Source organism: Trematomus bernacchii, unplaced genomic scaffold (assembly GCF_902827165.1).
Source record: "Trematomus bernacchii unplaced genomic scaffold, fTreBer1.1, whole genome shotgun sequence".
Lineage (NCBI taxonomy): Eukaryota > Metazoa > Chordata > Actinopteri > Perciformes > Nototheniidae > Trematomus > Trematomus bernacchii.
In genome coordinates this window covers 2,920,465-2,943,103 of record NW_022987524.1, presented here as the reverse complement: position 1 = coordinate 2,943,103, position 22,639 = coordinate 2,920,465, and the positions used below count along the sequence as shown (strand labels likewise).

General features: G+C 39.9%; 2 protein-coding genes across 3 annotated transcripts; both read right to left on the bottom strand.

The window, feature by feature from the left end:
- Positions 1 to 1,994: 1,994 nt before the first annotated feature.
- On the bottom strand, positions 1,995 to 4,795 carry LOC117473744 (C-C chemokine receptor type 8-like). Its single transcript, XM_034119537.1, has 2 exons — positions 4,723 to 4,795; positions 1,995 to 3,153 (listed from the first exon to the last, which is right to left on the bottom strand). Exon 2 carries the CDS (start codon positions 3,137 to 3,139, stop codon positions 2,066 to 2,068), a length of 1,074 nt encoding a protein of 357 aa, XP_033975428.1. The 5' UTR covers positions 3,140 to 3,153; positions 4,723 to 4,795; the 3' UTR covers positions 1,995 to 2,065.
- Positions 4,796 to 12,559: 7,764 nt separating this feature from the next.
- Positions 12,560 to 21,229, bottom strand: LOC117473734. 2 transcript variants are annotated; one of them, XM_034119515.1, is made up of 6 exons: positions 20,787 to 21,229; positions 16,450 to 17,444; positions 16,029 to 16,112; positions 15,421 to 15,576; positions 14,983 to 15,081; positions 12,560 to 14,388 (listed from the first exon to the last, which is right to left on the bottom strand). In XM_034119515.1, the coding sequence occupies exons 1-6, from the start codon at positions 21,061 to 21,063 to the stop codon at positions 14,089 to 14,091; spliced, it is 1,911 nt and encodes a 636-aa protein (XP_033975406.1). In that variant the 5' UTR covers positions 21,064 to 21,229; the 3' UTR covers positions 12,560 to 14,088. The 2 variants fall into 2 exon arrangements, with proteins under 2 accessions (XP_033975406.1, XP_033975414.1); XM_034119523.1 differs by lacking the exon at positions 16,029 to 16,112 and having other exon boundaries at positions 20,787 to 21,043.
- Between the last annotated feature and the right edge of the window lie 1,410 nt (positions 21,230 to 22,639).

The following is a 22,639-nucleotide window of genomic DNA, read 5'->3' as shown; positions in this document are numbered from 1 at the left end:
TAAGATACGTTCATAGCAAACGTAACGTGGGAGAAAACATGTTTCTAGAAGATATGTAGAAAATAAACGTATTTGAGATACGTTCATAACAAACGTAACGTGGGAGAAAATACGTTTCTAGCTACACGTAATTGAGAATGCAGTTTAGTTCTGTGGGAACGTAATTTTTAGGAGACAGGGTTGGGCTCGCTGCTGCGAGGAGCGGACAGTGTGAGCTGGGTTCATTTCCTGCTTGCTGCTTGCCCCGCACCCCCAAACGCGGCGCACCTACAGTGTAAGCGCGCCACAGTTTCGCCGCTGCGAGGCTCCACTAGCACCCCCCCCCAAGCGCGTCACAGTTTCGCCGCTGAGAGAGTGTGTGTGTGTGAGGAGCTCCACGGATTGGTCCATTTGGACCAATGGGTCCATTTGGGTATGGTCACGTCACTGTACCCAGGAAGAAAAAGAGAAATCTCCAACGAGGCGTTCTAGGGCAGCATAGACAGGTCTTTTCTGTGTTAGAGTTTTACTCGCTACAGGGTGTACTTTGAGGGTTTGTGACTTTGCAGACCGTTTACATGCAGAAAAACCTTCATAACACACAAGGGGACGGGTAATAACCAGAAAAGCATGACATGGGACCTTTAAGCTGTTTAGAGACAATCTCTTTTTATATAAAACATATGTGTCATGTACAAAAATGTATTTTGCAAAAACATTGACTCAAACAGTGTGTATAATAAAGCTTTTTTTAATCAAAGGGTTTACTTTAAACATATTTCCACATGTCCACACACTTATTTAATGTAGTTTTCAAGGCCTTACCATACTGATCAAAGGAAGGAAGTGCTAAGCTGACAGGAAACGGCTCAAGATGTTCTGTCAGAAAAGGGAAATGATCTTATGAGTCATAACATCTGACAGAATGCAACAGTGCAAAGAATCAGGGAAAAAATTGTTTTCAATAATACAACAAGTCATAGGGGCCTGAAGGACTTTGATAAAATGTGTCAAATACACAACATTTTACATACATTTTGCATTCAGCCAACAGGAAATCTCAGAATAATGATCACACCAAAAGCAGGTCTACAGCAGAAACATTCCATCATTTTCAGCATTATTAAAAATCTCGAGAAAAATTAGCTCCAACAATGTCAACATTCTGTACGTTCCCACTGGTCAGCCTCAATTCTTATTTATTGAAACATTTTTTTATTTGTTTATTATTGTTTGGTTGGGATGGGGAGGCCATTTTTAGGTTACAGAGTCAGAAAGTAGTGAGAAACACATTGCTGGTTTTGATCTTTTCATTGAATTCATTGACTTACTTGAGGTCCTTATCATGTCAGATAAATGCCTTTAAAAACGTTCCAATTAACCCATAAGAACCCACCGAGACACAGGTGTTACATGACATTTAAATGTTCTGGAAAGTTCCTTATTCAGCTTTAGCCTTTATTTTATCTCATGAAGTCCCAAAGTGACACACCCTGAACAGTCTGGTGGGTCACGGGCCAGGTCATGTGATTTTGTGTTCCCATAACAACATGTCCAAGATGTCAATGTGCCGGGCTAACACATGTGACCGAACTAGCTACATTTCAGAAGCTTGTTTTTTTGTGGTCTATTAAGTCTGTGCTCTATATTTCTTATAATTTGTTTAGGTTATTATAGTTTTATTGAAATAATTCTCTATCTGTGTTTTTCATTTTTTGTTTTACTTTTATGTATGCACCACGACACCAAGTAAAATTCCTCGTACGTGTTAACCACCTGGTAATAAACCTGTTTCTGAAGTCTAAATAATGTTCCCCATCATTTCCCCAACTTTGCATGGTTGGTAACCAAGCCAACTGAATACACATACTGATTAAAAGATGCATTCTTAATATAGACTGTGTGTGTGTGTGTGTGTGTGTGTGTGTGTGTGTGTGTGTGTGTGTGTGTGTGTGTGTGTGTGTGTGTGTGTGTGTGTGTGTGTGTGTGTGTGTGTGTGTGTGTGTGTGTGTGTGTGTATATGTATGTGTATGTGTGTGTATGTGTGTGTATGTGTATGTGTATGTGTATGTATGTGTGTGTGTGTCTAGTACTCGTAGGCAGAGTGTGTCCTCTGAGAGGTGCTCCTGGTGCTCTGGCTGCTGGTGCTCATGTGTCTCTTCAGACAGGGAATCTTTTTAGCCATCAGCCTTCTGAAGTGGCTCTGGAACTTCTTTCCCACAAATGTGTAAAACACAGGACTAATGCAACAATACAGATAGGCTATGTTCCGGGTCACATACAGTGCATAGTCCAAGCTTTCCGAGTAGGAACAGTCTTCCTCCTTGCTGGTGACCTGAAGAGCTCGAAGGAGGATGACGATGTTGTAGGGTGTCCAGCAGGCGAAGAAGGTGAAGATTATGACAAATATGACCTTGATGGCGCGACATTTCTCCTTGATGCGGGTAGACAAAATGCGGATAGTGATGCTAATGTAGCAGTACATCACCATGGTGAGAGGGAGGAGGAAGAAGAGCAGGAATTGTTGATAGTAAGTGACCAGCCGCCAGCGCTCCATGGTGCTCTCGGAGTATCCCGACTCATCACATGTCAGCCCATTGAATAGACTCTTTCCCACATTTTGGAAAACCAGCTCTTTCACACTAGCTACAATACTGATGCACCAAACTGCCACTGACGCAGTAATGGCATATGCCTTCTTCCTGCTCTTGGTGGCTGCCACTGCATGCACCACTGCAAGGTATCGGTCAAATGTCATGAGTGTGAGGAATAGGATTGAGCTGTAAAAGCCGATGAAGTACGCACTGCTTACGATCTTACACAGAGCCACACCAAAGATCCACTCAGACAGATGGTATGTCGCCCAAAAGGGGAGACTGGAGGCAAATAGAAGGTTGGAGAGGACCAAATTCAGAAGGAAGATGTTTGTCACTGTGCTGAGCTTCTCAAACTTGGAGATGATAAAGAGAACAAGCCCGTTGCCAAGGTAACTCAGGAGGAAGATGGTGTAGTAGAAAACTGGGATGAGTCTTGCACCAAACTGGTTGAGAGCCTGCTTTGAACAGAGCTTGACAGTTTCATTAACCACATAGCTGGGATCAGTTGAGCTATTGGCTTCATACATTTCCATAAACACAGAATAGTCGTCATCATAGCTCATGGCTGGGTTTTGACCTGTGAGACATTAGGGAACCATGTTAGTCACTTTTCTGCAAGTTGAAGAAATTGCTAACAAGTCAATTGGTCTGATAAGTGGTCACATGGTCTGGCTGCTTGTTAAAAGGTCATGGAAGTTACATCTATTTCATGTTCATATTTCACCTGAAGAAATTAGATCGAGAAGATTTGGTAAACAAATAATGAGGATACATACAACACAAAAGTCAGAGAGTAACTACAGAGTGTCTAATGAAATAACTAACAGTTAAACCAATGACTCTTGTGTGATCTGTCATTTTGTGTGGATTTCGTTTGTGACTCTCAAAATAAAGAACAGGAACTGAGAGTAAAAAATTCCCACCTCCCAAAGCTGGTATGTAAGACTTGTTCTCGGAGATAAGTCATTGCAGCTGTACTAGGTTCCATACCTATTATAATGACCATCATACCTAATATTATAACCATTTGTATACATACAGCCTATGTTTCATACACTCCATCTCTGCTTTCTTGATTTCATTTTTATAAAACGTTTTTAAGAATAGTTTTTATTATTTGGACACTTGGTCCTCACTGTTTAGTGTGGTAATTCCACAAAGCGGCCTTTGCTAATCAAGGAAAATAAATGGGGCTATAAGCTTGATGAGCACTAATGTCAGTTGGCAAACCTGTAGCTTGTTCACTTCATTCGACCTCTATTACATCATTTCTTTTTAAATGTAGAACTCCACTGTTTTATTTCACAAAGCCAGATGAAGCAGTGAACTAAGTTCAGAGGGTGGATTTAAGGTTCTTGACGCAAGATGTTACCAAGCCATATCTGCCACAACATAAGTAACCGGATCAGAGTAACATTACGTACAGTCCACTGTGAGTGCAGACGTCGATGTGTCCCATTATCATTCATATCATATCACATCATAATGTATCATATATGTCCTTATCTGAGTCAGCTTCTTGAGCCGTATCTGGCCGTGCAACACTCACAGTGTCACATACTGTATGCACAAGTATTATTTTAAGCAACACATTAAGTTGACGAAACACTCGAGTCAAATGTAATTAAAGTCAGATCCACTCGTGTCTTGGGGCTGTGATATCATAAACCTGTTAATGTACGCATTCAAACAATTTTTCTTTTACCAGCTGTATTCACCTTGCAGGTGCAGCTATGTGGCTTTTATCCTGGGTAAAGTGTTTAAGTCATGGATGTTTAAAGTTTAACTTCTTCATATTTGACTAATATTATAATTCACTTTTCATTCAGGAAGTATGACGCTGCGCTGTCAGTACGCTTCTCCATGTTTGTGATTGGTCGAATGCTCCAGATAACACCCATTTCATGTGAATGCACACCTAACCATCATTATGCCAGTTTCAAACCAGAATTAACCAAAAATAAACAAGCATTCATACATTTCATAGCTTAAGAAATTCAAAAATCAAGCAAACAACAACAGACTGTGGGTGTCACTGTAATATATGTATTACTCTTATATTTATATATATATCTTATATATATATATATATATATATATATATATATATATATATATATATATAATTATAAAAGAGTGAACTCACCAGTGCAGCGCTGTGACGATGCAGAGAGCGGGGGGGTAGACTTCCGTGTATGCTGCAGAAGACTGATCTCAGAGCTGGGTGACAGAGTGTCTCCTGAAGGGGCAGTCCTACATCTGACTCATGCTGTCCTGTTCCTTTTTCACAGCTTTCACACCATTTTCAATCAAATTTACATTTTTCTCCAGGAAGATTTAGGATCGACTTGAGATGAATCTCCAAAATGTATGACCTGTTGAGTAACAAGGCTTATTTGTACTTTACCACCAGTGATGGGGTCGTTGCTCAAAAGTGATATATTACTTTACTTCGTTACTCTCTACATAAAGACAAATGCGGCTTTCACACCAGCGCTTTTCCCTTTCGAGCTCCTAGCTAGAGCTTTTCTGGTTCAGCTCCGGTTTCCCTTTTCTGCTCCCGCTCTGTTCACACCGTCCAGAGCTGCCGCTGCTGCGTCATGACGTCACCGTTTACATCGCTGATTTTCTCCCCAACGGAGCTCACAACAACAACAACAACAACGGGGGACTGCGTCAGGTCGATGATCGTGTTGCTTGTAATCATACGAAGCCAGATTAAATTAAATAACGACTTCTCCAACCTTATACTTTTCTCCAGAGTGCCGTGGTTCATTGTTTATTAATGTGTTCCAGCGACATTTACCGACCGCTGCAGTGCTGGCTGCTCTTCAACGGGAGTTTATTCTCCCGTTAGCTCCGGGTTAGCTCACACGGCTCTAAAGTATTCACTGTCTGACTGTCACACAAGCAGCTGATACATATCCCCAGTTCCCCTTAAGTGAATGTGTGTCAGTCTGAATTGACGCTGTTTGGCATCACAACGCTGTTATGAAAGTTTCTCTGGTATAACATGGGTGATGTTAGCATAGCAACCGAAGCTAAACTGACTACTTGCTAAGCCGTTTTCTACAGGCACATTTTACCGGCGTATTTTTCATTATGATTCTACTTGTGATAGTCGGACATGACAACCTGTGCAGCCCATGTATTGATTCCATCCGATAGCTGCTATAATAACAAACAAAACGTCTGCCTGCTCTCCACAATGATCAATAACAGCGAACGGATGGTCAAAGTAAGGTACAAATAAACAGAATCACACGAAGCCTGGTTAGTGTTGCCTGACTTTATAAAGTGTGTTTTTTTTATATAAGTGTGTGGTTGCCTTCTAGTCACTTTGCTCAGCGCTACTGCTTGTAGGCAGGCATGACGTCATCACCCTCGCTCATTTGTCATTTGTTTAAGCCATATTTTAAACCATCTCTCGTTCTTAATATAGACTTTATTTAGGGTCGATATGTGTTGTTGACTTTATTTTAAAATAGCAGATCTCTGTGACATGATATAGTTTTTCCGCTTAGTGAACGTGTGTCTCTGCTCACGTGTGTGTGCGTTCTGGTCCAAAAGCTCCGTCTGGATGACGTACTGTTTCAGCAGTACTTCAAGATGAGCAAAGACCATTTCGACGAGTTGCTCGGCAAAGTGGGTCCACTGATTACAAAGGCGGACACCAGTATGCGTTTGTCAATCGGACCCGCCGAGCGACTCGCCATCTGCCTACGGTAAGTTTTGTGTATTTCTACTTCTTTAATCTGACTCTGTATAGAAAGAGTGAGAATGCATGCCATGGATGAATGATGAATGAAGTCTGTGATTTAGTTCAGATGGATAACATTAATTAAGATAGCTAGGTAAACACAGTCTTGCTCCCCTGTGTACATGGCATATGTGTGGGAAAGACAATACAAAGGTGTGTGTGTGTGTGTGTGTGTGTGTGTGTGTGTGTGTGTGTGTGTGTGTGTGTGTGTGTGTGTGTGTGTGTGTGTGTGTGTGTGTGTGTGTGTGTGTGTGAAAATGTAAAGTAAAATGCTTCAATCTGGTGCACTTTAAGCACACATTACTAGAGACTAGATCTAGGGGGTACAACTCTAAACACCCATATTAAAAAGATCGGTTTACATTTTAATAATCAAATATGTGAACATAACCAATAACCAACCATAGCCAATAACAAATACATGTAACTTATTTTATTTTTGTTGTTCATTCATATCTTATTTTACCTAGTTAAAATGTATTTATGCATATTTTTATATCTCTCAAGTTTTAAAGGATATTTCTGGTTTACTGTCCTATAGTATACATTGAAATGATTTCAAACCTGTTTATCCAAATAATTATAAAGGAGTGCCTTGGAAATATTTGTTTACATAAATTGCATTTATCTCTCTCTCTCGCTCCCACGCCCACTTTGGCTGTGAGCTGCGGACGCCTGATAAGCCAACACCCCCCACTTTCATCACTTACAGCGCCCGTCGTACAGGGCAAATGAAAAGTCTAACCGGGGTGAAAAGGGTGTTACCTTTACTTAATTATGAATGTTGTTACATCAAGGCTGAAAATTAGGATGAGCGCAAACAGTCAAAAAGGTTTTTTTCCCCCCCAGATCTGGCGCCCTAGGCGACCGCCTATGTCGCCTATGCCAAAAACCGACCCTGTACACCATGCTAAATGTATGTCTGCATAAAGCTGAGTTATGATCAGTCATAATAACACAGAATTTGGTGATGATTAAATAGTTTACAGTGAGATTTACTCCCATACTTTTGGCCATACTCACGCAGCCCTACAAATGAATTGAGATTTCCACACAAATGTTCTTTAGCAAGTGTGCAGAGCAGTGTTGATTTAAAAAAGCAATTTGAAGGTTGGATATTTGTAAACCTTTTTTTGTGTATATATATTAATAATTTAAGATGTAAATGAATTCCAGTTTATTTGTAGTACTTTCTATTTTTATTGTGACATTTGATGGCATCAATGTGTGCTTTTGATACAGATAATGGAGCAGTTGCTTTAGGGCCACAGTGTATATCCCTTAAGGTCAAATAATGAGATCCTCGACCTCCGCCCCCCTCTCGCACCTCCATACAGAGCCCCCCCACATATCAAATCCCAACTTAACCCCTGTGTGTATCGCAATGATGCTCGAAATGTCCCATATAGGCCTACGTCTGTTTCCGGTTATTTTATTTTGAAATTCAGTTCCTGACAGGACTATACAAAAAAAGAAACAGACTGGAAGGAAACAACTCCCAAGCTAATTAACTAAACAAACGATAACAAAGTTACTCATTGACCCAATTAGTTTTTTTATTTTTCTATGCTTGTCTGTGCTTTTCTTTCCTTTCCTCTTTGTATTCTATGCATGTAAAAAATCAATAATAATAAAGTAAGGAAAAAAAGAAGGGTCCACAAGTTCTGAATATGGTTTAGGTCAGGGGAGGAAGGGGGCCATCATTATTCTTTCCTCTTTAAGGCGTAGAGGAGTACTTTGATGCATGCGATGGAGCATTGTCCTTCATAAAATCATGGTCTTCCTGAAAGATGCAGACTGTTTCCTGTACCACTGATGGAAGAAAGTGTCTTCTAAAAACTGGCAGTAGGTTTGGGAGTTGATTTTGAGTCCATCTTCAACCCGAAAAGGTCAAACTACCTCATCTTTAATAAAACATACACCACCTCCACCTTGCTGGCGTCTGAGTTGAAGTGGAACTCTGTGCCCGGTACTGATCCAGCCACCCATCCATCAAAAGTCACCCTCATCTCATCAGTCCAGAAAACCTTTCAAAAATCTGTCTCCAGATATTTCTTGGCCCAGTCTTGACGTTTACTCATGTGTCTTGTTCAGTGGTGGTTTCAGCCTTCCTTCCCTTGGCCGTGTCTCTGAACACCTGAGACTTCTGCGCCCTCAGGTAGGTCACAGTTCTAGAATTTGACAGCACTGGAGGATAATGGCTTCCTGGTGGCTTCACGTTTGATTCTTCTCAGATCTTTGGAAGTTAATTTGCGTATTTTTGTCTCAACACGTTTCTTGCGACCCTGTTCATTATTTTCAACAAAACCTTTGATGGTTCTGTGATCACGCCCCAATATCTTAGAAATGTCAAGAGCTGCATCCCTCTGAAAGACATTTTACAATCTCCTTTTTGGCCCATTTTGCCTGAGGAAAAGGAGCTGCCTAATAATTCTGCACACCTTCATGTAGGGTGTTGATGTCCTTAGGCCACACCCTCCCTCATTAATCATCTTCACCTGATATGCTTAAATCCAATACACATTTAAGTTTATTCAGCTTGGAGTTTGAAAATATGCACATAAATGATGATATGGTCAAAATACTCACTTGCCTAATAATTGAGCACACAGTGTATGTGCTGATCTATTGCAAGCGCTTCATTCACAGACAGGGGCCGAGAGTGTGCAGCTATGTGCGGGATTCAGGATTGGCCTGAGCCGTTCACATAATTATTTGTATCAGGCAGAGTCAAAACATCAAACATCTTCCACTATGAAGGTGAACATTGGGTGCTCCTGATAGGACTTCATAAATGACTACATCCTAAGATAAGTCATCGGCTCTGTTACTTTAGAAAAAACACACAGGCCTTACCTAAAATAAATGTTTCATTCTAATATCTCAGTCAACATTTGTGCATGTGTGTCAGGAGTTATTCTCCATGAGGAACACATTGAGCTGCTGACCGAAGACTACAAAGAACTGAAGAGAGAGGTGGAGGGAAAGCTCCTGCAGGAAGGAACGCTTCATTTTACCGGTAAGAAACCCGACTCTGTGATTACTTTGATACTTCTGAGCTATCACAACTTTTCCTCTTGATTTTTTATCTTATTGAAATTTCTTCTGCATTACCTTAATAAAGCCTTTACATTTGCGGTCATAGTGTTGGTATGTTTCTTTCAAAGTAAAGTATTTACCCTTGACCTTGACATTGGTAATGGCAGCAGACACTGTGTTCTAGATGTGGAATGGGTTCTGCTGTGATCCTGATTTGGTGTGTTATGAATACTCTGCCAATTGTATCACCAGTTTGAGGACATCTGGCAGAACCATTTTTCCTGTTACCTGGAGACTTTGCAGACAGGATGCGCAGAACATACCAAAGCATTTCTATTTGTTCATACTTCTGTAGACTAAGTCTTCCTGCCTTTTCTCTATAGCTTTATCTGTCAGATGTATTTTTTCATGGTTCTTGACTTTGTCTTAAACTGTGTAAATGCTGTGCACAAACAACACATTTGAATTGCTCTCAAACACGCTTTCAATGGAATGGTCAACATTTAACTACAGTGTCTAATAAGCAAACCCTGGGTATTCATGTGCAGCTAGCTAGCTAATATTCCACCAGTTAAAGGGAGAAAGGACTATTCATGTTACATGGCAGAGATGCAGTATCCCCTGGGACCCCATTTGAGATCTCTAACCTGATTATCAGGATTGAACATGTTAAAAACAAACAAGAAAAAAGGAAAAAATAATAATAAAAAGAAGCAAAATAACAAAATACTTAACAAGGTATAGAAATAAATACTCAAATAGTTACCTTCATGTTCAAAAGGGGGAAGAAGAAGCTTAGAATACAATTTCAGTTCATCATCATCAGCATCCGTGATTTTTGACTCGTCGGTTTAAACCATAGACTGTAGGTTTAAACAAATAATCCCTTTGTACAAAACAAAAAACGAATAATCTTTACAGGTCAACCAAAACCGTCCACAACGGCAAATAACAAGCAGGAAATCCCTGGTCTTGCTCGTAACCATTCAGGACTTTGTTTCTTAGGATGAAAAGCTTGATCCATCTAGTGAAGGACAGTCTCCCAGCATTTCTCCACTCATCACTGACATCAACTCCTTCATCATTCGATCTGGCCCCCAATCAGTAAGCCCCTCCCCAAGAGACCCTGGTCAATGTCAAGCCCAAATCCATTTTCCTTGTCTTTCAAATATCCTGGAACGTGTAGTCTCTACCCAACTCTTTAAAGTACAGCTCAACTCCAACAACCTGTTCCACCCATCCATCCATCCATCCATCCATCATCAACCACTTATCCGGGGTCGGGTCTCGGGGGAAGCAGCAGAGGGCCTCCTCTGGCTGGGGGGACTCTAATGGCGCATTTCCACCACACGGTCGGCCTCGGCCTCGCTCGGTACTGCTAGGCCGCGTTGGGCCTTGTTAGGGCCGGCTCACTTCATGCTGCGCTTCCATTACAGTTTAGGAACTGGGGTAGTTACTATAGTAACGCAGTGTAGGCGGAGCCGTGACGTCATCTTCAATGAGAACCCCAGAAAAACAACACAGCCGTTAGCTGTTAGCACTCAGAGCTCACAGCTCCTCATATATGTTCAGAAACTAAACAAAAGTTAAACAAGTACAAACCACAGACTGCCTGTGTCATGGTGAATACAGTCGCTGGTTTATTTATGTCTGTATAGGCCGTTGTTGTGAGTGTGGACGGTCGGAGCATATACTGCGTTAGCTTAGCCGATCTCCATTTAGAAAACACGCATTTTAAAAGGTTTTTCGCCTGCCGTCTGTCTGCAGACTTGACAAAGCATTAATTCATGGTTTTTACTAACCGGTATCAGTATGTTGTTACTTCGGCATCATTTTGAAACGTGTATTACAATTAAATCACGGTCAAATATGTTCATCTTGTTGTAGTTGTAGCCCCCTTGCCGGCGATTCTCTCTCTAGTTTAGCAAACTCAGCCCTGTTTGTTGGCCCCGATAGAACCACGATTTTGTCGGGCCAGAAAAGAGGTGAAAAAGTACCCCCGGGCCGGAACTAGGCCTAGTGGAAGCGCAACCAAAAACGGGCCCGGCACGACACGGCACGCTTAAACCGCGCTCCGCGCCATGGTGGAAATGCCCCATAAGGCCCTCCCAGGCCAGCGTGGAGATATAATCCCTCCAGCTTGTCTCCTCCCAGCTGGACGTGCCTTTAATACCTCCCTATGATTGATTACTCCACTGTCCCTCCAAAAACATCTGCAATATTGGAGTTATTTTCAACTGCAACCTCTCCTTTGAACACATCAGTCGGATCACCACAACCTCCTTTTTTGGTTTTGTGTGTAAAATGTGGAGATGGGAGCAGTTTGTCTAAAGTGTACTTCTCTCTGTTCTGAAGAAAGTTCCAGAAAGATTTAACATGGGAATCAATTGGGAGCTAGGTGGACTTTTTGTCTCTTCATGCCCTCAAGAGGCATTTTGTTTAATATTTCTTCTTCATTTTTTTTTATTTTCCAACCTAGGAGAGGTTTTCCTACATTTTTCATGAAAAAATATGTCCGGAGTGTAGGGTTTGGGAATTATGGCAAGTTTAAAACATTTTTTGTGGAGAATTTCAAGCACTGCTGCACTCTGTTTTGAGATCAAAGCACTCTAGACTTAACAAGCTGCTCCATCCACACTAATGTTAAAATCTGAAAAAGGCCGCTCTACCAAGCTCCAAACTAAGTTAAATATCTCAAAAAGTGTAAAAGATATCAAAAATCTGAAGAACAAGTTTTATAGCTGAAGGTCTTGTGATCATTTGAAAGTTGGAATGAAGTGTCTAGCTGAAAGTATGTGGAAGGAGTAGCATTTGGCGCAAGGTGTAGGAAAAGAGGATTTGAAGGCTCCTCCCATTGACTTCCATGTTAAAAAAAGAGTTTAAAAAGCTGAAAAGTTTAATATTTGAATGGTTTCTGTAGCTGAAAATAAACTGAAGTTATGGAGAGCCAAAGTATTGGCTGAAATAAGAATAAAGAAATCGAAGAACTATAGTGGAATGCTGTAAACAGCATTCACACTAAAAATACCCTGTATTGTTTTACTTAGCTCTTTGAATGATGTAAGACCAAAGTTATTTCTGGCAAAAACTGCCTACTGTTAGCTCCAATGTGATTTTTACTTGTCAACTATTACCTCTGCTATTTGGTCATGTGTTGTGCAATTTCAGTGTTGGTCTGTCTGAATATGATTAATGAAAGGCAGGTTTTATTTTTTTCAAAAACTGAGCAAAGGACACAGGTTAATACTAAATATCTTGGTTTCATATTTTGAGTTTACATTGTTCTGTTGTCTTACACAATACACTTAATTAAACGTGTGGCTAATGCAATGAGTTCATCACCAGAAAATGAAAAAAGTAAAACAATAAAGCATAATGTAACCAGGCAGCTATGTCCATGAATTTACCTCCTTTTTTTGTCGGGCCTTTGCTTATTTTACCAATCTGTATGTGCATGAGGTAAAGATGTGACAAGTGGTGACTGGAGAAGGCCTGACGGCATATTCGTGTTCACTGCAGCAACTTACAAAACTATTCAAAAAAACGGTCATCTCGTGGCCATCTTCCTGATGTACTCCTGGATCTTTGGTGTTTCACCCTGGATTGGCCCTGACACTCAGACAATGTCAATAACGTGGTTGAGTTAAAATGGACTCAGTAGCCATGTACCCAATCTTTGAACCCTGCTACCTCCTGTACCAATATTAGCAATCCAATTCATACTGAGCAGAATTTATATCAGGATTTAAGTTAGTTTATATCTACAGTTGATAAACGATATCGAATAGTTATGGCTCACTAGAGCAAACACATATTTAATGGTTCATCGATTTAATGATTTTTGACCCTAGGTATTTCTGTCCAAGCCACCCAATATGTTATAATATATCCGAGGCAAAATACAAGGACATTAATCATTTTAATGTATTAATAAATAATAGCCAATAAATATTACGTGCTAACCATGATAATGCTTTTATTTCCATCAGTGAAAAGCGAAAAAAAAAAAACCCTGCAATGTTGTTTTTTTAAATCCTACAGACCCTTTTACATTTTATATCATTCTCTTTAGATTATTCAGAATTCAGAGTGTGAAAGTCTGTGAGAACAGATCAACTCTACAACACAAACATCTTGAAACCTTTCATTTTGTTTGAGAATTGTAAACTCGTAGTGAGAAATTTCTCCAGCCACCCCCTAGGCCTAAATGTCCATTTAAAAAAATAAATGAATAAAAAGCAGTAATTTTTTGGAAAATGTTAACACTAATCTCAGTATTATTTTCCCCCTAAGAGAAAATCATAAAATAATTAAGCTACATTTTTGAGCTTGCATAGAAAATAAATGCATCTTAATTGAGAACTGTTTGAGCCAGAGCTAAGCCCTGAAAGCTGCTGGTTTCATTGTTTTACTCGATTCAATTAAAGGAGGATGTGCACTAAGGTTTCACAACCATACTTGTGGAAAAATGCCAAATGTTCCCTTTGTCAGTTTTAAGTTGCTTAAAATTCTTAAATTCAGTTCAATGTTTTAATCCTTAGTATATATATATATATATATATATATATATATAGTCTTTAACACACTACGTGTGAACTACGAACCTGCAGTGCAATCCTTAATGTCAAATAACCAGACACCTTCACAGCTCCTAAAGGTTATACACTTGTAAAAACGGAGACTTGACAAAGTAAAAAAGCACACAGCAATTGTCTAGGTGAAGAGTTTGTTTTTCAGGCTGATGAACTTGGAGGTTTGCTTTGGTTGAAGCATATCAAGTCCTACAAATAGTCTTTGAAAGACTTCAAAAGTCTTGGCCAGTTTGGGAGGATAATCCAGATTTAGGGCATATGTGAGGCCAAGGAGAAGGCAGCAGGCTTTGGGCAGGTTATCCAGATCTGTCATCACTGGAGTTCCATCAATGATGATGCCCACTGCATCTGGCTGCTGGCAGACATAGATCCTCATACTTTCAGCTTGAAGGTCTTGATGCACTTTCGTCTCTGCTGTTCTCTATAAAACATACATTGCAGTTGACAAGCTTTGAAATAAGAAAACATTAAAATAATTCATGTAATCCATTTCAAATAATGACTCAATGTAGAGGAATATAAGGAGCAGGAATTGTTTTATTTTGTATAAATTGTATTTCCTCTTCAAAAGGTCGAGCCAAGTGGGAGGGGCTGCGCTACAGGATTAAAAAGGGAGTCTTGGTTTTGGGTCAGCGGAGGTAACCACCATGCAGTCTATCCTGACTGATCTGTAACTGGATTTCACTTTTTTATTGAAGTACTCATTTAGTTTATTTCAATCTTTTGGAATTACTTAGAATTTTGCACTTTGTTTAAAAAGTTACTATATATATATATATATATATATATATATATATATATATATATATATATATATATATATATATATATATATATATATATATATATATATATATATATATATATATATATATATATATATATATATATATATATATATATATATATATATATGCATAAAATATATATAAACATATATGCAAGTGTGTGTATGCATACATCTATACATATATACAAACACGCCTTAAAACACAGCAATAAGGGCAATACTTACGTAGTAGTCGGAGATGAGCTCAGGCACACTCTCCCCCAGGTACTCAATGAGGCATCTCAGAATCACGTCCCTCTTCTTCACCACGGACACATGTTGATCCTACAGTTAATCATAGATAGATAGATAGATCGTACTTTATTGATCCCAAATTGGGATTGGGCAGCATAAAAGGCATTTTACAATAAAACAAAATATACAAGAATAGAAATAAAATAAAATAAAATATAAAATATACATGTCAAAATACAAAATATACATACAGATATTATATATATATATATATATATATATATATATATATAATTGGATCATAAATAAAAGTAGAACCTTATGGCTTGGTGAACATGAAAAAAAAAATTCAAAACCAAAGACAATTGGAATAAACCTTAAGCTCCAGATTCATTTATTGTTTGTCTTGGTTCTACACCCCTTCCTCACCTGTCTTAGTTCAGTCATGAAGCCCTTCATGCGCTGTCCAACAGCTCCTCCCTTTGAGCTGAATAACTGCAGGAACTTTGAAGTGAACCTGTCCAGCTGAGACATAAACGTTGACTCCAGGGGAATAGTGTTGCACCTTCGGAACTCTTCATTTATCTGGAGGAGAGGATTTTGTCAACGTCACCACAGTTTTCTAGAAAAGTTCAGTAACTTGCAAAAATAAGTGCTCAGAGTGGTTGAACAAAAACGCAGCATTGAAAAATCGGTATGAGACTGCATATGCCCCCACACGTTGGGTTAAGGATAGATGCTATCCCATCGGAAACTGTTGGAACCTGTAAATGTTACTAGCTATGTAAACTGTAGTCGCTGTAAATATGCTGTATGATGTCCTTTTTGTTTTTCTGTTATGTTTATAACATGTTAATGTATTTATGCTGTATTTGTTCTTAAATGTCTTTTGCTTTTAATCTGTAAAGCACTTTGAATCGCCACGTGCTGAAAAGTGCTATATAAATCAAATTGCCTTGCCTTATATGTATTCATGTGGAACCTACTTGCAGCAGGTCACCCTTGAAAAAGAGATAAATGATCTCAAAGGGATTCACCTGCATAAGTAAAGGTTTGAAATGAGATGAAAGATGAAAAACACGGTGATGCTCTGAGAAAGGGTCCATGATAAGCTCTGGCAGCTGCAGTGTGACAGAGAGATTCAAAAGGATAAACAAACATGAATACATATCAAATGTAGAATTTGCAATTGGAACATTTGTTGGGTTTTTTCTTAAACGTAAAGCATAAGTGAGTTTTCTTTTTTTTTAAAAGTATGATTACAAAACTGTGTCTGGTAAATAATATGAGTAAAAGAAAAACTTTAATTCCAACACTGGCTGAAATACTTTTGACAGATATAAAGTTTGGGGGAAAAATATAGTAACATTTCTTAAGATTCCCATTTAGTGAGTCTCTCACAAACCCTACTTTGCTACACTACAGGGTGTGGGAGGGTCATTCAACCAGTTTCTTTACCTGTACAGGATTGAAGAGGGCAGGCCATCTCTCATAGAATTGTGCCACTTGCATGGACTGGCCGACCACTTCTCTTCTTCTACAGCTGTATGTTCTCGACATCATGTCATTCATCATCTGGCTATTGTCCCTGGACTTGCTTGCTGAAATGAGCTCAAGTCTTGTATTCTCCAGGCTGTCATCTGTTTCACCGGCTGGGTGTGGGGGGTAGTAGTTTACCTCAGATTTCCTTGGTTTCTTTACATTTTTGGCAGGTTTTCTGTCACCCTCTTGCTTGTGTTTCAGTGTATTAATCATCAGTTCAGGGTTTCCATGGGCTTTAAGTTTGCTCCTGTAGTTTGCACATTTGTACTTTAGGCTTTGCTGCCACCCGTCACATCCGTTATAGGAGCCGGGCTCCCTCAAGCAGGGGTGCCTCTCTATAAGTGCATGTGCAACGGCGGTCCTCTGTGGATCATTGGGATAAGCTGTGTAGGAAAACATGGCCTCAGCCAGGCGCTCCAGAATGTCCGATTTAACACTTTGTGACGTCAGCAGGGTTCCATCTTTTAAAAAAATGTCATTGCCTTGCTGCAAAGCCATCTCTGTGTTGTAGGAGAAAACGGGAATTGGAAAGACGGCAGGCCACAGGTTACGCCTGTCAGTGGCAGGGGGGCTGGGAATGACTGGGTCTTCCACAGAGGGCAGATCATCGACAGGGGACATGTCAGATGTGTCATGGTTGTGCTCCTGAGAGACTGTGGACTTTAAGAAGCCTGGTGGAATGTGCACTACCTTGAGTGTGTCTTTATCCTTGAGGTCACTTGTAGAGGTTAGAGTGAAGAAGTCATCAAAGTCAGTATCTTTGTACTGAAGACCTATTTCTGTGGTGATGGTAAAAGCTTGTTTAAACACTTTAATCAAATCCTCCACAGATGAGGGGAGGCCATTTTGAAAAGTTATCTTCTTTATTTCGTGATGGATGACGACTCGAAATTTAAAAGCTTGTTGCATATCTGCAAATAAAAGAAACACAAGCGGTTATACATGAGAGTTAAACATGTTCCTGTGGTCCTGAAACCAGGATGTATAGCTATATCTAAGGTTAAAACATTCTTCGATGGTACTTTATGGTTGCCATGGAAGAAGATTGCTTTTGAGAAAAAAAGAGTTGCATTTGGACCACTTATCACTTTAAAAAACACATTAAGTAAGTCAGAGCACATATGAACTAGTCGTCCTGACAGAGAAACAGCCAACCAATTAGTCACACACCATTAACCATGTTAAGAGCTACAGGAATAACAAAACCATGACCAATTTACAAGCCTCCATAGGTTTTTTGTTGATCTTTTTAACTGACAGATGGACAATCAAGTGTTAATAACCATTGCTTACACAAGGGAACCCTGTACCTCCTTCCAGAATTAATTATCACAAACTCCCAAGATCCCATTAGCCTGCTAAATAGGGGGCCCTTGGGTTCCCAGTAGCATCATGCCTCCACTAGGCAATGAAGGCACCTTTTTCTTGGACGAAAAGAAGAAACACAGGCAGCCTTGATATACCTGGGCAGTCCGCTCAAATCACCCATACACTGTATGTTCATATGCAATCAATCCTAAACGATCCGTCCTGTTATGGTATCGAATAATTGTATTTTACAAACCATAATTATAAAACAGGTAGCTCTAATCAAGTAAACTACATATATATATATATATATTAAGGCTGTCAGTCGATTAAAATATTTAATCGCGATTAATCACATGATTGTCCATAGTTAATAGCGATTAATCGCACATTTTTTATCTGTTCTAAATGTACCTTAGAGGGATATTTTTCAAGTTTTTAATACTCTTATATGAGTGGACAAATATGCTTTATATGTTTGTTTATTATCATTTGAACAATGACAAATATTCTCATGAATATTAAACACAACAACCTCTGAACATTACAAATATTCGCCTCAATTCCACTGTCCTGACGTCAGGACGGTGGCGCTACAGCTATTGGGCCAACTCCACCAATCAGGAGGAGACAGCCACGGCCATTGCCGTTCGAAAGCGCTGGAGACGCTGTAGTACATATGCCAGGCCAGTAGATGGTGCTGTTCTCACTGAATCTGCCCCTGCACAAACAGAGCTAGAAATTGTCAAATTGAGCAAAATGAGGCATGGCTAAAATGCATGATCTGTTTGGTATTTTGAAGAAAAAAAAAAGTATAAATATGCCTTATATTTATATATGTTTTATAATGATTGATCATGAAAAAAATGTTTTATGAATATATATATATATATATATATATATATATATATATATATATATATATATATATATATATTCATAAAACATTTTTTAATTAAAAATCTACTACCCAGGGAAGTAGGCCTGCTTGTTTCAATTAGCCTTAATTATTTCACAGTGGCACAGGGTCATTTGCCAATACAAGCACTTAAGTTCATGTTCAATCTATGATAAAAATGTAAAATTATAGATCTGTGTGTCTTGTTATTATTAGTAGAGAAAATGTAATGTTTGTACAACTATATATAATTAATCCTACCAATCTCGGTGGGAACCAGGCTGCGGGGGGCTCACAAATACTTCCAATTACCCAAGAAGGGCCTGACTGAAAACGTTTGGGAACCACTAAGCTATGCAGTGTTATTCCTTCTTTACACTTTCAGGCTGCTTTTACACGGGAACGTTTGCGTTTATGAACAGTATGCGTTTTCAAAAAAGTCTTCCGTTCACATGCATTCGTTTCATTTAACGTGTCTGTTCAAACGAGACCGCTGGAAACGCTGTAGTACATATGCCGGGACTGTAAGTGGTGCTGTACTTCCACACGAGACCGCTCGAAAGCGCTGGACACACTGTAGTACATATGCCGGGACTGTAAGTGGCGCTGTAACTTCCGCCACAAAATACACCAAAAGCCGTGAAGAAGACCCCGGAGCAGCCCGGAGCAATGTTGCCATGGCTACCCTTCTGTTTATGCCCCTCGGTGGATTTAGCCACATGTAGTAGTTCATGTAATTCTCCATGTCCACTTGTTGCTGATGGTTGTGGTAGAGGAGCTGTAGATTTTGCACTAACATCTGTAGCATGGTCGAGCTGTAGATGTTGTACTAACATCTGTAGTATGGTCAGTAGCAGTAGCACTAGCAGTAGCTACTGACAGTAGCTACTGACCATGCTACAGCAGTGAGCAGCAGAGGCTATCGTTATTTTTTCAGGAAATATTCGTATAGAGGCGATTACACAGACTCGTTTGACCCCCCAGAGAGTTTCGTTTGCAAATCTATCCACCTTGGGACCCGTTATCGTTTGTGGGGTCCGTTTGTTACGGCCTCGTGTAAATAATAGGGCTATACGCAAGAGAAACTATGCAGATACAAGCCGCTTCGTTCTCGTGTAAATGTTGCCTCAGTATCACTCCAGGTCTGAGAATAAAATGTGTTACATGGTTGATAAGGGACAGGAAACAATGCCTCCCCTCCTTCCATTCCAACTCAGTCTATCCAGGCCTAGAGTCCACTAGGATCAGTAGTACGGAAGGCAGCACACAAACACAAAACAACTCTGTAGTCTAATGTAACTTTTGACAATTATTCATAGATTAAAAAAACTTGAAAAGAGCGGGACAAATTAGGATTAGCATGATTGGATGATGGGGAGGACTGGATTTAAAACAGACTATATACAGTTAATGATCCACACAAAGGAACATTCTAAAAACACTTTGTGCAGCAGATAAACCCTGTCCAGTCAGATGGAGCTGAGCCACGGCTCACAGCTGACCAGCTTCTGTAGAAGGAGGACATGTGGGAAGCAGTTAATTTACTTCGAAAATGTATTGAGCTGTTCTTCTTAATATGACTTGAGAGCCTTAAACTTCAAAGTGATCTATGAACCTAGCTGTGATTCTACAAGTTATCTCTTGAACCCCAATGGAGTAGCCCTCTGCAGGAAACTAGTTAATTGAAGTCAGAGAAAAAGTGTAAAGTAACATTTACCATGTTATAAAATCAGGCCTATGCTTGCCTTTACCATGAAACACTAATTTGGCCATATTGCCCATACTCGTAATAAAATAACGCCAAATTCCTCTTGTATTGATTTAGCAGACCCTTTGTGTAATATGCCAAAGATCAAATGGACAGTACTGTGTGTTTGAATTTCCGTTTTACTTTGAAGACCGGGAATGCTCAAACTCTTAGATTGATGCCACGGGAGCTAAACGACCTTTTATCAAACACGACAAAACAACTAGTCCGCTGCTTTACAGGTAGAAGAGAGGAATAGCGATATATTGCTGAGTTTCAGCGGAGCAGTGGATCAGATACCTGCGGTGTGGATCTGGGACCCGGACCTCTCGTTGGAGAGCAGCCTCCGTTGGCGGGAGATCTCTTCTTCATAGTTTGAGATTGTTGTTTCCAGCAGCCCAGATATCTCCTCCACAGCGACAGCAAGCCGCTGGCTGATGAAGGTTTTCAGTGTCTGGAGTGTGGACATTTTCAGGAGAAAAGTGGCATGTGTAAAACTTCTTCTTCTTCTTCTTCTTCTTCTTCTTCTTCTTCTTCTGAGGTTTATTGGCGGTTGGCAACCAATTAAAATGCGCATTACCGCCACCTAATGGACTGGAGTGTGGATCGGTAGATTGTCAGGAAAACAAAAACAACATTAAATTGTCTCTTTAATTCTAGTTGCTTTTAAGAAAATGTTGAACAGGCTGAATACTATGGAAGCAAATTTTTTTTTTTTTTATTTAGCCTTTATTTATACAGGTTTAAAATCTCATTGAGACACAAGGTCTCATTTCCAAGAGAGACCTGTCAGTGGTAACACTACCACACAAAGTTACAGACAGACGACACCAAACACAGAGGCAACAACAAAATACAACATCGTAAAAAAAGCAGTCACCGAAATCCACACAGCAGTCAGTTAAAGCAGGTGCAAACACCCACAGATGATTTCTCCAGCTTTTTTAAAATTAGTTTAAAATCCGTGATGGGTATCAAACTGGTCAGCTTAAGTTCCTGCTGAAGTGTGTTCCAGGTCGAGGGGGCAGAGTATGATATGGCTTTTTTTCCAAGCACCGTGCGAACTGAGGGGACGGACAGAGTGATGTCATGTTGAGATCGTAGGCTATAGCCGTACTGTTTGTGTGATATGTAAGTGGATATGTAGAGGGGCAGCAGTCCAAGCATAGCGGTATAGATGAGTTTGTACCAGTGCAGTGATCTGCGCATTGATAATGATGTCCAGTTGACTAAAGAGTACAGCGTGCAATGGTGTGTGAGGGGTTTACAGTTGGTTATGAACCTCAGAGCCCCATGGTAGACAGCGTCCAGCAGATGAAGTGAGTGAGCTGAGGCGTTCATGTACACAACATCCCCGTAGTCCAAGAGCGGCAAAAATGTGGCAGCTACAAGCCGTTTCCTCGCACTTGTGGAGAAGCAGGCCTTATTTCTAAAAAAGAATCCCAGTTTTAATTTCAATTTCCTTAAGAGATTGTCAATATGCTGTTTGAAGCAGAGATTTTCATCTATAGTGATGCCTAAGTATCTGTAGGTGTTAACAGCTTCAATGGGGTTATGCTGTGCAGACATGATGCAGGGAAGAACAGTTGGTAACCTTTTCTTATTGGAAAACAACATGACTTTTGTCTTATCTGAGTTTAACACCAACCTAAGGTGGAACAGATGTGACTGAAAAGTGTCAAAAGCAGACTGCAGACGTTCAAAGGGCAACAGTGCTAGCACAACAGTACACAACAGTATCATCTGCATATAGATGTACAGAGGCATCAATGCTTTTACCCACATCATTTATATAAATAGTAAAAAGGGTCGGTCCCAAGACCGAACCTTGAGGAACACCTCTGGGCACATTAAGAAAGCTTGAGGAGAGACCGCTGAATTTTACACATTGCTTGCGATTCGAAAGGTAGTTTTCAAACCAACCAACAGCTTGGTCAGACAGGCCTATATGAGATAACTTCTGGCATATAATGCCATGGTCCACAGTATCAAATGCCTTGGATAAGTCTATAAAAAGGGCAGCACAGTAGCTCTTTGCGTCCAAGCTTTCGACAATGTCATTCACTACTTTCAAAGCAGCCGTTACTGTACTGTGCTGCTTCCTAAAGCCTGACTGGTGAGGAGATAGAATGTTGTTCAAGCTTAAATATTCT

Excerpts from the sequence above, each read along its gene's own strand:
- LOC117473744 (XM_034119537.1), bottom strand. The coding sequence starts at position 3,139 with ATGAGCTATGATGACGACTATTCTGTGTTTATGGAAATGTATGAAGCC.
- LOC117473734 (XM_034119515.1), bottom strand. The coding sequence starts at position 21,063 with ATGCGCATTTTAATTGGTTGCCAACCGCCAATAAACCTCAGAAGAAGA. Across the intron at positions 17,445-20,786 it reads GTCCCAGATCCACACCGCAG|ATATGCAACAAGCTTTTAAA; the intron begins GTATCTGATCCA and ends TTTTATTTGCAG. Across the intron at positions 14,389-14,982 it reads AGCTCATCTCCGACTACTAC|AGAACAGCAGAGACGAAAGT; the intron begins GTAAGTATTGCC and ends TATGTTTTATAG.